Source organism: Enoplosus armatus, chromosome 16 (genome assembly GCF_043641665.1).
Source record: "Enoplosus armatus isolate fEnoArm2 chromosome 16, fEnoArm2.hap1, whole genome shotgun sequence".
Classification (NCBI taxonomy): domain Eukaryota; kingdom Metazoa; phylum Chordata; class Actinopteri; order Centrarchiformes; family Enoplosidae; genus Enoplosus; species Enoplosus armatus.
Window position 1 is genome coordinate 8,788,281 of NC_092195.1, and position 14,261 is coordinate 8,802,541.

General features: G+C 40.4%; 1 protein-coding gene across 1 annotated transcript in view; it reads right to left on the reverse strand.

Annotated features, from left to right (window-relative positions):
* ppp1r9a (protein phosphatase 1, regulatory subunit 9A) overlaps nt 1–14,261 on the reverse strand; it is a 41,656-nt gene that overhangs the window by 9,466 nt on the left and 17,929 nt on the right. The window contains exons 4-8 of the mRNA XM_070921504.1: nt 12,918–13,022; nt 8,456–8,591; nt 4,195–4,347; nt 1,613–1,666; nt 584–813 (exon numbers count right to left, since the gene is read on the reverse strand). Of these exons, the coding sequence (XP_070777605.1) occupies nt 584–813; nt 1,613–1,666; nt 4,195–4,347; nt 8,456–8,591; nt 12,918–13,022 (678 nt within the window). The remainder of the gene's footprint in view (nt 1–583; nt 814–1,612; nt 1,667–4,194; nt 4,348–8,455; nt 8,592–12,917; nt 13,023–14,261) is intronic.

Below are 14,261 nucleotides of genomic sequence, written 5' to 3' on the forward strand. Positions count from 1 at the left end.
CCTTGAGTTAAGAAGCTTTCGCCTTGTCCTGTCTGCAGTGCTTAACACTGAGGTTAAGAGGCTAAAAGCAACACATAGACTGCACAAATTCTCACTGGAATTATCTCATTTTTCCACAAACAAAAGTGTAAACTATCAGAATAATCTGAAATGTGCTATAATCACATAAAAAGTCTTCACATGGTGGCTTTATATTGTTTTTCAAATGGGTGATAGTACATCCTAATGACTTTTACAGAATGATTCTGGGTTTCACTGTCTTTAATCACTTCTGTTGGACATGTTTGGCATTGTTTAGGCCAGTGGTGTTCAAAGTAAGGTTTGGTTTCTTTATGTGGTCCAACAAAATGAGGAAAACTTTCATCAATTTCAGACAAATGACCCCAGTTAGAGAATGCAGGATTAGTTATAGTAATTCATTTTCAAGCTGAACCAACAACATAAATGCATCTTAACTGAGGTCAGACGGTGGTTCAGTTCCTCATCTAACTGGTTTGAAATGCCTCACTACATCTTCCATATTCAGATTATATCCCTCCCCGATCACAGATTAGGATGACCAGCTGGACCCAGGTTCACTCACTTCTGCTGGAAGTCTTTGATGAGCTTCTTGGCTTTGTTGTACTTCTTCTCTAGAGTTTGGTACTGTGCCTGGGCCTCCTTCAGGTGTTCGTTGACCGTGTGGCAGAGGGTCTGCGCTTCGATCCAGTAGCTCTCCAGCTTCAACATCCTCTCCTTGTTCTCCTCGATGCTGGCTTTCAGCTGGCTCTTCTCCTTCTCCCAGCGCTGCTTCTCCCTCTCCACTGACGCCAGCTGGAAGGACACAAAAACAACTTTGGTACAAGACGGGAACTTTTAATAGGATAGTACATTTTACTAATGCTGAGTAAGGAATCCCAGACAGTTTGTCCAAAAGGATATTGTGTTTTGGAATAAAAGCTTTCATATTTTACCAGATTATATAGTTTGTCCCTCACACTAAAGCATTAGTAGTTGTATTTTTTGCTGTCTGCAACTACATGAAAACATCCCATAAAATATTCAACTGGCTAAAATCGAAGGGTCTTTTTGGAGACACTTTCTCTAATGTAATTAGATCATATCAACTAATTAGAAATCGAAATTAGGCCCTTAACATTTGACAGAGCGTATAAATTCGACACTTTTGATGAGTATATAGGTAAACATACACACGTGCGCTGTGCACTGACTTAGTTAACAGACATTTGTGACTTTGTGCTCCGAGATAAAGAACATTTTGAAGGACACAAGGCTGAAATATACATACAATTACTGACTTTTTGTATTAACTACAACTGCAAAGGCAACTATTGCAGCCTCTTGCAAGAAGGTTGATATCTCAGCTCTATAGATACTTTTTGTCTTTTTGAGCAGAAACAGTTTCCTTGATATCCACTGTTAAAGAAAAAGAATCTGCTTCCTATTCTTAAGAAAAAAAAATCTATTCCTAAAGCTTTCCCACCAAACATGAACCCCTGCCCCATCCCTGTTGTCCTGACACTAGTCCAACATTCATTTACAAATTGTTCTGACCAGCTTCTGTCATTTGCACCCACAAGCAGCCCGCGCGCTGACAGTTTTAATCTCCTACCTTGTTTTTGAGCTTCTGGATCTCGGCCTCGGTCACTGTGTGTTTGATCTGGAGCTGTTGGGAGCAGAGGCGGAGAAAAGAGGAGACAGGAGAGGAAAGAGAGGGTGGTCAGATAATCAAATGCATGGCTGCGCAGGCTCTCTCTGCTGTCGATAGAGTTTTACGGACGGAGGCAGCCGACCCTGTCCTCCCCTGACAGCATCCCAGCTCCAGCACTGACACAACTCTCAGAGGAGAGGCAAGGAAATGCCAGAGATAGATAAAAAGCTACATAGTTAAAAAGTAATCTAACATAGCATTAAATCTAAAAATTCATACAACTTACACAACAATTTCCTAACAAGAACAAAAACTGAAAATTGTTAAAACTGTTAAAAACGGATACAATCTTAAGACAAAAAGGCTTGCATATTTTCTGAAGTGTAACGTGTTTGATAGTGAGAGTTGGAAATGGAGAGTCATTTAGAGGCAGACACAGAGAGGGAGAGAGACAATGACAGAGCAGAAGTAAAAAAAAGAAGGAGATGGAGAGAAAGAACTGGATATGGAAGAAGAGATGTGGAAATGGGAGCAAATTAGAGGTCCAGTAAGTGAGGCAGAAATAGCGAAAAAGGGAAGGTTTGACATTGGGAGCTATGGGAAAGTTTGAAGTATAACAACAATGATCATTCTTTTTTTACCTTTTGGAGTCTGATTTTTTATTCAACATTTTTCATTCAAGGGTAGGTTCATGAAAGTCTGTCCTATAACAAAAGCCCATATGTACATTAGGTACGACGTTTTTGCTGGTTGTTATTGTTCCTCCTGTTCTGTACTGGCTGTTAAATGACCCTCTCCTGATTTAGAGGCCTCGTTCTGAGCAAAAATACATTCCAAAGTTTATTGCAAGTTATTATGAGGCTTCAACAGTCTGAGTTACACAAATCAAGCTGGTATCTTCTGAAGTTATTGTCTTTATAGTACCAACTTCCTGCTTTGTGGTACTATCCCTCCACTGCAGCTCAGCAAAGACTCACAGGGGAAAACTAAAAGTTTTGGAACTTTGGAAGACACCCGCTTGATGTGACTCAGACTTGATGCCTCATATTAAGCTCAGATAAAATTTGGAAAGTATTTTCGTACACAGCGAGAACTGTGGATTTTCTCACCCCATCACTTCCATTGGACGCCAGTTAGGAGGGCATCTATTAATGGCCAGTATGAGGAATGACTACAGCCAGCACAAACTGCTGCAGTCAAAGTACATACGGGAATGTGAGTATTGTTTTAAGACAGACTAGAAAAAATGTGAACCTATCCTTTAAAGTAAGATTTACAGTTAGAACATCATTTGACTCACATTAACAGTTTCTAAATGTGAAGTGCGGAGGGTTCTTGTGTCTCCCTGAGGTGAGCTAACTAAGACTTAAAGGATTTAAAGAGAACGTTTAGTGGTGTGTGTGTGTGTGTGTGTGTGTGTGTGTGTGTGCGTGTGTGTGTGTGTGTGTGTGTGAGAGAGAGAGAGTGAATCAGCCAATACTGCGTGTGTGTTGACTAAGGCATTAATAATTTCTCTTGGCTCCAAAACATAGTTGGTAGGGAATACTAATTTTTACAAAAGGACATTAAGAAGATAAAAAGGTTTAAGGGAGATTTGTTCACTTTCTAACTACAAGAACATTTTTACTATCACATCTTCTTCTTCTGTTTTTTTAAAAGGCTGCCTGGCTTCTTTTTTCTTTGGGTGTGTAAAAAACAGCAGAGAGAGCCGAGGAAGATGCGGGAAATGGGAGAGCCCTTTAAACGAAAAAAGGTAAAAGCTGCACTTTGGGAGAGAGAGAGGTCAAGATCCAGAGAAAAAGAGAAAATGGAACAAATGTATACATCCTGAGACAGGGGATTACATTATAGTTTCACTCGATATCCCCAGCGGTGCCTGCGGTGCAGCTGAAGCCATTTGTTAAATGTGTCATACAGCTATTGTGGCAGTCTACAGAAAGGCTCAAGTGTTATGGTGCCAAAAACTGTGCTGGAGTGTTCAATCAATACCACCAGCTTCTCAGCAGCCTAAAAAGCATAAACAAGTTAACAATCAGTGAATTCATTTTCCATTTTATAGCTGTAGCTGTTCATTGCTAGCGATGGCAGCAAAAGTTCAACAAAAACGGGTTTCTTTCCTCAGAGGCCGGCTGTGTGAAGAGCTGCCAAATCGATTCAAAAGCAGGTTTAAAGTGTTATCTCTTTCTCCTCCTCTGTGGGTTTTAACCAAACATGGGTAATTAGAGACATAATGAACATAGGTCTTACATTGCTTTTGTATTCACGCCTCTAATCATCCAGATTAGGAATTAGGGAGAGTAAGCGGATCTTAGATCTTGACAAAAGAATATAACTGTGCCAAGTAAAGCAGTGGTGCGAGACTCCATTGTGTTGGTATCTTTGTTGTTTAATTGAATGAATTGTTTAATCTTTTTTTTTTCCGTGGCCAAGTTATTCTAGTGGGTGTGTGGGTGTATATTTATTCTTTTAAATGTATTCTTCAAAGCACCGACAAAGAGACAAAATCTGGTGGACTCCCATCAGAGAAAGTATCTTGAGTTCACCTCTCTGAACTTCTGGTAGAGTTTAGTGGCGTCTAACTCCGAGGGAGACAAGATGTCCTCTGACTCTGGCAAGTCAAACACCTCGATGCTCTTCTCCCCGCCTGCCACCGTCGTCCCCGCCTCCTCCTCGTCTGTGGCGTACTCTCCCGTCTGCTGTAAGAGGAGACGCAAAGTCAGCCATGTAGTCCACACAGACAGGACAGTATACAGATGTGAGTGAGATCAACTTTCTCCTCCATCCTGCAAGAAGAAAACAAGAACAACTGTATTTCCTAATCCAGGCAACCGGAAATTACGTTTGTTCTTGCTCTTTTTGTAAAATACAAGCAAAATATTAACACGTTATTTTGTGGGAAAATATAAAATATTGTAAATGTAAATAAATATTATTAAACAATATTATTTGCAAGAATATATTTTCTGAGTTATCCGATTACCTCTGTGACTCAAATGTAATGGTAATGCCTGCTTTAGTCAGCAGAAGAGCTCCCGTATTAGCGTTCCCCCTTCAATAAGGAAGGCAGTCGGTCAAACATCCAGCTGTCCAACTGCAGCATCGGTTGGTCACATCTGTCTTTCTCTCTCTGTCTTCTCTCATCTGTCTGTCTCCCAGCTCTCCTCCAAGCTGCACCAGTCAGAGTGCATCACGTTGCTCTTCCTGATGCTCATTGCGTGTCAAGCACTAGCAGAAACTCCATTTTATCTATTTCTTCATGCCATCCCTTTTTTCTCAACTTTCTATTTTGCATATTTTAATGTTACCAGTTATATAAGATTTAGAGTAACCCACTTTAGTTGGGCCAAAACTTTGTCAAAAATAAATTGGTTTGACAACCTGGTCAACCGTGAGTGTCATTTCTATAAAAATACACCAAAGAATAAGTTGTCCCGGCCAAATTTGAATGTCACTTTTTATTATTTTTAAACATTAGTCACCATTTAGCCTCAAGAGTAAAGAGGTTAGGGGTCAAAACTAGTCAAGTTTGGGCCCTTAATGGTGTCTCTAATGGAGCTTATTCTAGATGTTAGCAATCTAGGATTCATAAAAAGAAATCTCTGACTAATAAAAGTCACCAGACACAACTCATCATTACAGCTTTTAAATGTTTAACAGGATTGAAATATTGAACATTTTGTGGCTTGACATTAATGTAGGCCATTAGGCTGCATGTAGTTTTTCTTTTCCCCCGATTCTCAAAATACTGTATAATGAATGCTGGCGTTGGCCATTAGGCATTGGATCTAAATGGATCGGCTGATTCACTCTTTGGCTGATGACCAGCAGGGCCTGATATTATAAACAGCTCTGCCTTCCCCTTAACATCACACAACCATCCTATCTAACCTTCTCTCTTCCTATCAGTCAGTATAAGTTGACTAATGGCAAGCCCATAACGGAAATACATTTTATCATCATGTGTCAATCAAATCAAATCAATATTTATTGATTAAAAGATAAAGAGAAATAAAGTTTTATCGTGACGATAATTAATTATTATGCATTCCCGTTTTTCTGTCACTACTCTCTTGATGCCACATGACTTTCTTTCTCTCAGTCTCTTTGTCTTGTTTGGTCTATGTAAAATCCACACACACACACACACACACACGCACGCTCATCTCGTCTCTCATCATCGTGGCCTATATCTTCTCATCACTTCCCCTCCATCCATCTCCCACCCAGATAACAGTGCTCAGGCCTGATTCTGATTTGTTTGCATGCATGGCCGACACAGAGTCCCATTTCCATAATGGGCTTGCTTGTTGCCATGGTACCAGCATCCTACATTAAGGTCCCATTTACTGAAGGTGGAGTTAACCATCAAAACACATGGGAGGAGAAGTCAAACAACAATTTGCATATGATAAATGCATCACCTCCAGCCACATGCATGAAGAATCGGGAGAGGAAGCAACGATTCAAGGAGAAATCTTGCTGATGCTCAGCGTGTGATGATCTGCACTATGAAAGTCTAATATGGGTATGATATTGGCATAATGGCTGTCAGTCACTAGAGGAAAGGGCTGTAACTGCTACTTTGACTGTTGTGTGTGCACTAACATGTATTGTAAATGCAATATTTCCTTATTATACCTAATGTTTTCATTACCTAAATTCATATTTAATATTTTTGAATTTTTAAATCAAAGTCAAGAAACTAAAAACCTCAGTTGCAGCATTCATGTCATATGGGAGTTTACAAATTGTTTATAGCGTTTACTCACATCAGCCAAAACCTGTTGTTCAAGATAATTAAACCCACATTTCATTTATTGATTGTGCTAAAGTGTCAACACACTGTATTTTTTACCCTCACACAAACTCAAACACACAAACTCGAGGAAATTTGTGCAACTGTCCTGAGAAATGTGAATCTTTCACATTGCTACTATCCATCCCATGTAAACATGGCATCTCCATGTCCGGGCTGACATGAGAGAATAGATCTGTCAGTGTGGTGATGCAAATAAGCTACTGCTATTCATTCTTGATTGATGTGTTACTTCTTGTTGATTTTAGTGGAACAATCGGCCTTTTCTTCTGTATCTTCACATTTACATAATTTGTAAAACAAGCAAAATTGTCTTAGTTATTAGTAATGAAACTTACTCTACGGCAGCAACTACTCATTATTTTCATGAACGATTTTTCTGTAGATTATTTTTTTGAATTCATTGTTTATTAAATATCAGAAAACACAGAACAATGAACATCACAGTTTCCCAGAACCCAAAGGTGATGTCTTCAAATTGCTTGTTTTGTCCAAAAACAAACGTTCAAAACCCAATTAATTGCGCATGCATTACTTATAATCAAACACACAAATGGGCTGACATGTGAGTGTGTGTGATATCTATTGCTAACTGAGGAGCATCCCATCCTCTTGGGACAGGAGCCCCAGCGCCAATAAAGAGCTGTCAGTCACATCTACCCTTGCAGCACTCAGAGTGAGAAATAACCTTCGTTCCCACCCACCCGGTGAGAACTCGTTCTAATATTTATAGAGATATTAATATTGATGACCTCCTTTTATTGCCCCATAGATCTTTGCAATGGTTTTGTAACTGTTTACCCTATCGGCAGTTACTTAGGGAGTTATGGAAGGCTTTGTGCGCGACTGTGGTAGATTGTGTGTTTTTACAGCGGTTTGTAATCTATGTATGGATTAACAATTTGAATACAATCACCGTTCTTCATGTATGTGTCCTTCTGGGGATCTGCGGCACAGGGCGTTCATTCAAATCAAAAATACTGAGTAGTTCTGAGTAGTTTATTTTAATTTTCATTACATAGCCTAAATCTGAAATGATGACAGACAATGGGAGGAAAGAAGGGAGGTTTGTTGAGTGTTTAAAGCACAGTGAGGTCTTCGCTAACAGCTGAAATCGAGCCTCAACTCTCTATAGGAGCTTTAATAAGAGCTGACAGTGTTACATGTGTGTGGGGCTGTGGTTATGGGAGTGCTGGGATCAGCTTCTGGGGCCTGGCGAGGACTTTCTTATGCATGATCCTCAATCATCCACCAGGAAATGAAAGACTTCAAACAACACTGACGAGAGATGCCTGGGTGAGTGTGTGTGTGTCTGCATGTAAATCTACGTACGAGTGCAGCTGTTCCTGTGCGTGTAAGAGAGGGTACACTTTGCATTGATTTACATTACCACGGTGTGTAATTTCATGTGTATATACAGCGTGAGTGGGTCTGCACACACACACACACACACACACACACACACACACACACACACACACACACACACACACACACACACACACACACACACACACACACACACACACACGGATAGCATGAGTTGCAGGGCCATGAGCTCAGTGTCTGGTGGATTAAACGCGCTGTGAGTAAGCAGCAGAATCAGGGGGAAATGCTGAGTGATGCTTTCTAGGACTGGAGCTCACATGGTGTCCCTTTTAATGTGTGTGTGTGTCTCTGAAAGAGAGTGTTTTGTGTGCCAGCATCAAAGTTTAGTGTCAGTCAGCTTTATGGAGTTAATAAACTAAAACTTCTAGTCAGCTGTCAGGAGAAGGGAGCTGATTTACATTAAGTGACAACTAGAAGCCTAATTTTTCTGGTATAGTGTCATCTATAAGAAGTATGTGTCCTGATGAACAAATAAACGCAGATATAATCAGCTTTATTAATATAAGATGTTGCGCATTGTAAATATTTTAAGATCCACATTATGAGGTACATAGACTACAGCATCCTATACAGCGGCCAGCGTTGTGTGTGGTCATTACCTCGTCATCATCAGCATCATATTGGGCGTACTGCTGCTCCAGCAGCTCTCTCTGCCTCCTCTCTTGCTCCAGGGTCTGCTGGATGAGCGAGGCCACCTCACTCTGCTGGCCTGGACGCTCTCGGCCAATCACAAACCTGCAACGACAAGCGTCGTTATAGAGAGGCCTGGCAACACATACACAGAGTCAACCAGCCTGTGATTACATAACAGTTACTGCACATTTGTGCAGTATGTTGAATGTTTTCATGGGCATTTTCATGAATAAACATTTATGTTGCAAGTATAGTTGTTAAAATCATTTTACAAGCCTTTACAAGTCGTGTCATTATCATCAGTTTCAGAAAATCTGCTTTTGTAGCAAAGGGTTTTAATATGAAGTGAAAGGGCTTGTGGGAAAGGCAGTCTCTGATAAATGCTTGTATAAAAACACATTTTAAAGAGTCTACCATTTTCCTTATTTATTCAAGGTAACAATTCATTTTACAATATCATGAAGAAGTTTAACAATGGGACGGACTACACATTTAAATAAAATGAAAAAATGCTCATTAACATAATTTTCTTTCACACATTATCCATTGACAAATACAGATACGTTGCACACCATAGTTATGTCCTTTTTAAGGCATACATAAACATGTATATTTACTACACTTCTTGTCTCTCTCTACACAGCAGTGTGTATTTGTACACTGAAATGACCACAGCAGTCACTGTGTGAGAGCAGCAGAGGCCCACAGCCACATAGCAATGGCAGCGATATCTGCTGACGTATCAGGGCAGGGCTGGGAGACGGGACACACATAATAATGTGAGAAGGCAGTCAGCTCGGCCAGGCCTGTTATTAGCCTGGCGTGGACCTAAATGGAGAAAGCCACAGGCTATGCCTCTGAGCTGCTGACTACTAACTACTGAAGTGACTCATGGGACCTACCTACAACACACACACACATATATATATATATATATATATATATATATATATGTATGTAGACATAGCGCTATCACTTCTTCTAGGTTTAGGTTTGTCCCAAATATATCTTGCAATGCAAACAGTGTTTGTATGTTTGTGTTAGTCCGTATGACAGGGACAAAGAAGGACATAGACATCTTAGATCCAAGAGCACAGAGTGTACATAATCATAAAGCTAAAAAAACAGAAGAGGTAGAATAATGTACTCCTCCCTCCATTGTGACTTCACTGCAAATAATGGTACTGCTGCTTCTCAAAATTCACATCATCTCCAGTTTATTCTTCTCATAACTCTGACAAAACCAAGCAATGATGTATAATGTATAAGAACTTCTCAGACCTATTCCAGGAAATCTCCAACCCAGCAGGGGTTCTATGACTGTGTGTGAGTGTGTGAGCATGTTGCTGTCTACTGTCTGTGTGTTAGGTAGAGGCAGAGAGACAGACAGAAAGAGCGAGACAGGGAGACAGTGGATTTGAGATAGGGCCTAATCAAGTGAATTCAGTTCCCGAGAGCTCTTTCATATATTTCTAAAGGCGATGTGGAAACGGCCTTACGCTCCAGCAGAGAGGCATATTTGATCTACATGTGAAGGAACAACTGAAGGGCAGGACAGAGATAGAAAGTAAGAAAAAAGAAAAGGGAGGAGGCCCAGGCTAAGCTAAGTTCTGTACTGGAACAAGCCTTTGGACAGCAGGGAGGTCTGAAGAGCAGCTGACCTGGAAACAGCCTTCCTCCTCACGCATGGGGAGTCTGTCTTGGTTGGTCGCTGCCTCCCACTGTTCTGGGGCTGCCACACACAGCGCTGCTTTAATTCAACTGCAGAAACCTTCACTACTGATCTCATTTACCCTAATTAATAGGGACATGTCTCTGGTTAAATATACAGTATGGCGCAGGAACTCGAAGGGAGAAAGTGAACAAAGTGAGTGAAAAAGAAAGCTCAGAAACTAAAGATGGAGGGAGTGATGCTGGGAGAAGTGCTACAGGACACGTGTCTTCCCCATTAGGTGGCACTGGGTTGACAGGCATTAAGGATGTCAGCACAGGTTTACACATATGACGTATAACAGATATGACCGGTCGACAGCGGTGGAGATGCGTTATCTTTCATATTTCAGGTCATGTAGAGATTTCCTCTTTTTGTTAAACTTCTGTTTCTTTAGGTTGTCTTGTGTTCAACAAATACAAGACCAAAACCAACTATGTGTAAGTCTTTCTGTCAATATTTTCTGAAACCATTTGTTCCATTGAAGATGTAAATCTTTAAAAACAGGCCACAAATATAGAGTTTCATTTTTCAAAAAGGCCAAGTAGTTTCCAAAACAGCTAGGCACTGCACTTTAGTAAATGTAAGAGTAAATAGTGCATTTTTACAGGAGTAGGATGCTGTATTTGATTGACTCTAAATAAACTACATGTCCATCTCCATCATAATGAAAGAACATGTCACCCATGTTTTTGGCTCCACAGCTAATTTTTCATTGGAAGGATCAATTCATTGTTGGTTTTGGCCTTTTCATGTGATTTGCTGCATATAATTAGAGTTAAGGCTTATTTGTGTCACAAAAAGTAACAGCACCGGGTCAAAAGTGTATTTTGAAAAGGAAGTCTGCTGTAAACTCATGTCACTTTGGCCTTTTTTAGATTTTAAGATTATCACATTAATGCAACTCACACAATTAGTCTGAGTACCTATATAGCCAATAAAGGTGCATAAAACCATGTTGTGCTAAAATTAGGACACAAAGCTATGCATCCTCTTTCTTCATATTGTTATCAAGTACATATTTATCTCGTGTTTCCCCACAAGTGATCTATATGACTGTGTTTTATACTGTCAGAGGGGTGGGGAGGGACTTCTGACTAAAACCCTGGATGATTTCCTGCTGGAAGTCAGGGTTAAATATAGCTAAAATGGCAAATCTAGGACAGTTGGCCATAAAACCTCTGGTGATCACTCAGAGAGGGGGAAGGATTTACCGAGGAGTAGGAGGAGGAGGAGGAGTGAGTGAGTGGGTGAGACATAATGGAGGAAGACTGAAATAGTGAGAGAGCAGAGAGAAAATAGGTCTTGAGAAATAAGAGTGAGTGTGATTATCATTACAACTCACTATAAGATCACAGTGTATATTTCACATGCCAGATTAAAATTTACAATGTCTTATATCTTATAGGTAATTCAGTGTAATTCTAGATGTGTAACAGGCAGATTAGACTATGAAGCTTTCTGAACTTCATATTAATCTTTTTATACTTGCTAGATAGATGGAACCTTTTCCAGGTTGCCTCACCTGTAGTGCCACATCCTTGTATGTGGAAAACCCCCATTGTCAATATTAGTTCAGCAAACAGCATCTGTCCAGCCAACAGTATGTTCTGATACAGTTGGACATGTCTTTGTTCAGCAACCAGCTTTTTTCCCCCGAGCACTGTACTCTCCACACACACACCCATCTTTCCACAGTCCCACAGAGAATGTGTCGACCAGAAAAGGGTTGAGGTTGAAAACCACAATGAGGCCTTGGATTATTTGACACTGATATAACAGTTATCTCACCGAGTGTCTATGGATGGATCAATGAATTAAGCCAAATAGGAGCACGACAAAGAATACACAGTTTTGCAAGAATGTAAAGAGGTGTGAACACCTGTGAACACAAAAACATATGAGATGTATGATAGTGACAGAGAGGAAGAGTAAAAAGAGGAGTCTGACAGGACGGGGAGTGCACAATACCAGACGATGGTGCTAACAGAAAGAGAGAGAAGACTACAGACGCTACAGTAAACCACACCAAGAAAAATGAAAGGAGCAGGAGCATGAAACAACAGAAAGCTAAGATGGCAGGCTCATAGCGTTGCCAAGGATAGCACTTGCTTTCCAAATCAAAGCCTTCCTGCCATGCTGTGTGTGTGTGTGTGTGTGTGTGTGTGTGTGTGTGTGTGTGTGTGTGTGTGTGTGTGTATGCTGACTTCTCCCCGCTGCTCTAAGCGGACCCCTGCCAAAAACTGCTCGACTGTCAAACACACAAGACTTTTGTCACATAATGTGTTCCCACATCTTCACCTGTCTCAGATATGGTAAGAACACTAAGGGGCCTGGCAAACAAAATGTCACTGAGCACGGATGAACATACCATGCAGTGGGAGTGAAAAGTGAAGACTGTCCTGGTTTTTTTTTTTCAGCGTAGACATCACTGATCATTGCTGAATCTAAAAGGACATTTCTAGAGGCTTCAGTTTGTTAGTAATTATGTCCGATACTGTATGATGGTAGTCTGCTTCTCAGGGCTGATAGCTGCTTGACACACTTTCTGTAATCTTGTGGTAATCCAAAAATCCTCATCAGTGGGTGAAAACATACAAATCTTATGTGTGTATGTAATAAAAAGAACTACATTTAAAAAGGCACAGAATATTAACATCTTATTTTATGTTTAAGTGTCATCTGATGGTGGACCACCATGTGTTTGTGGGTCTTACCTGACCACTCCCGATGTGTTCCTGAGGACGGAGGCAGCAAAGCTCTGGGTCACGCCCACCAGACTGGTCCCATCCACCTCCACGATCTGGTCATTCACCTTGATCCTGACGCACACACAAGTGAAAGCGTCATTCAACACTTTGATTTACTGGTGATCCTGGTGTGTCATTCTGTGCTCACCATCTGTGTGTACATGTGGGCTGAAAGTGATATATAGCGCATACACAATGTTCCTGTTGCAAATGACTGACTGCAAAAATAAATGTCAAAATTACATTATGACTTATGCAGCGAAGCTACTACAAGAGGAACAAGGGACAAACAAACCTATGATGCATATTCACAAAATTACAAGACTTTCTTGCGGTAACACATTTCCACTGTGATAGCTCCAGACTATTGCCTAACCAAGAGACAGAAGAGATGAGGCTCAAAACAAACTAGGAGGGCTAACGAGGACATGGAGGCCAGCTAGCCTTTCGCCCCCGAGCCACAACAGACAGCATTTCCTCTCTGCTCTGGACACGAGGAGAGGTCAGCTAAGTTCTTGACCTGAAACTCCTGATGATCTGCTATTCAAGACAGGGGAGTTGTGAACAAATCCCTTAAAAAAAGGGACACCCTTACTAGATATTCTATTTAAATCCACTTGGAAATCTGCATAAAAACCAGACTAAGAAGGATTCTGAATCTGAGTTTTGAATAATTTCTTCGACATATGAATAAAACAAAAACTAGCTCTCATTATTTTTCAACAAAACAGCATATTGTTCTAATACTTCACTGCTTGAAGGCACAACACATACATCATCTACTTCAACAACAAACGTGCAAGTAATAGCAACACTCAAGAAGTCTGCAAAAATGTAGGATTTCTTCCATATCTTTGAAACCCAGACCATTTAGCAACACTTTAATCTTGTCCAATTGTTTTTCTTTATATAAACTGGTCCAATCAAACCAGCACAACTACTCGACACTCTGGATAATTGAGAGGATAATGAGTTACTGTTTCATGAGAGTTGTATCCAGTTCTATAGAGATCACTTGACATCCACCTTTACAGCTTCCGTTTATCTTGAACCTTTAGCTAAACAAATTCTTCCTCGCGCACAGTTTCTAAATATAACGGAATACATTCATAGAAAGCTGACTCCACAGTATTCTGTGCACCATCTTGCCACTGACTGAGGAAAGCTTCTTAACTAAATTTTTCTTGATTTGCATGATGGAGCTACAACTGAAGGGCCCAATTTTTAGGGAATAAAATGAACAGGTAAGGATTCAATTTCAACCTTTTTTAGGGATATGTCTTATTTAAGAGTACTCAAGTGATTTCGAAT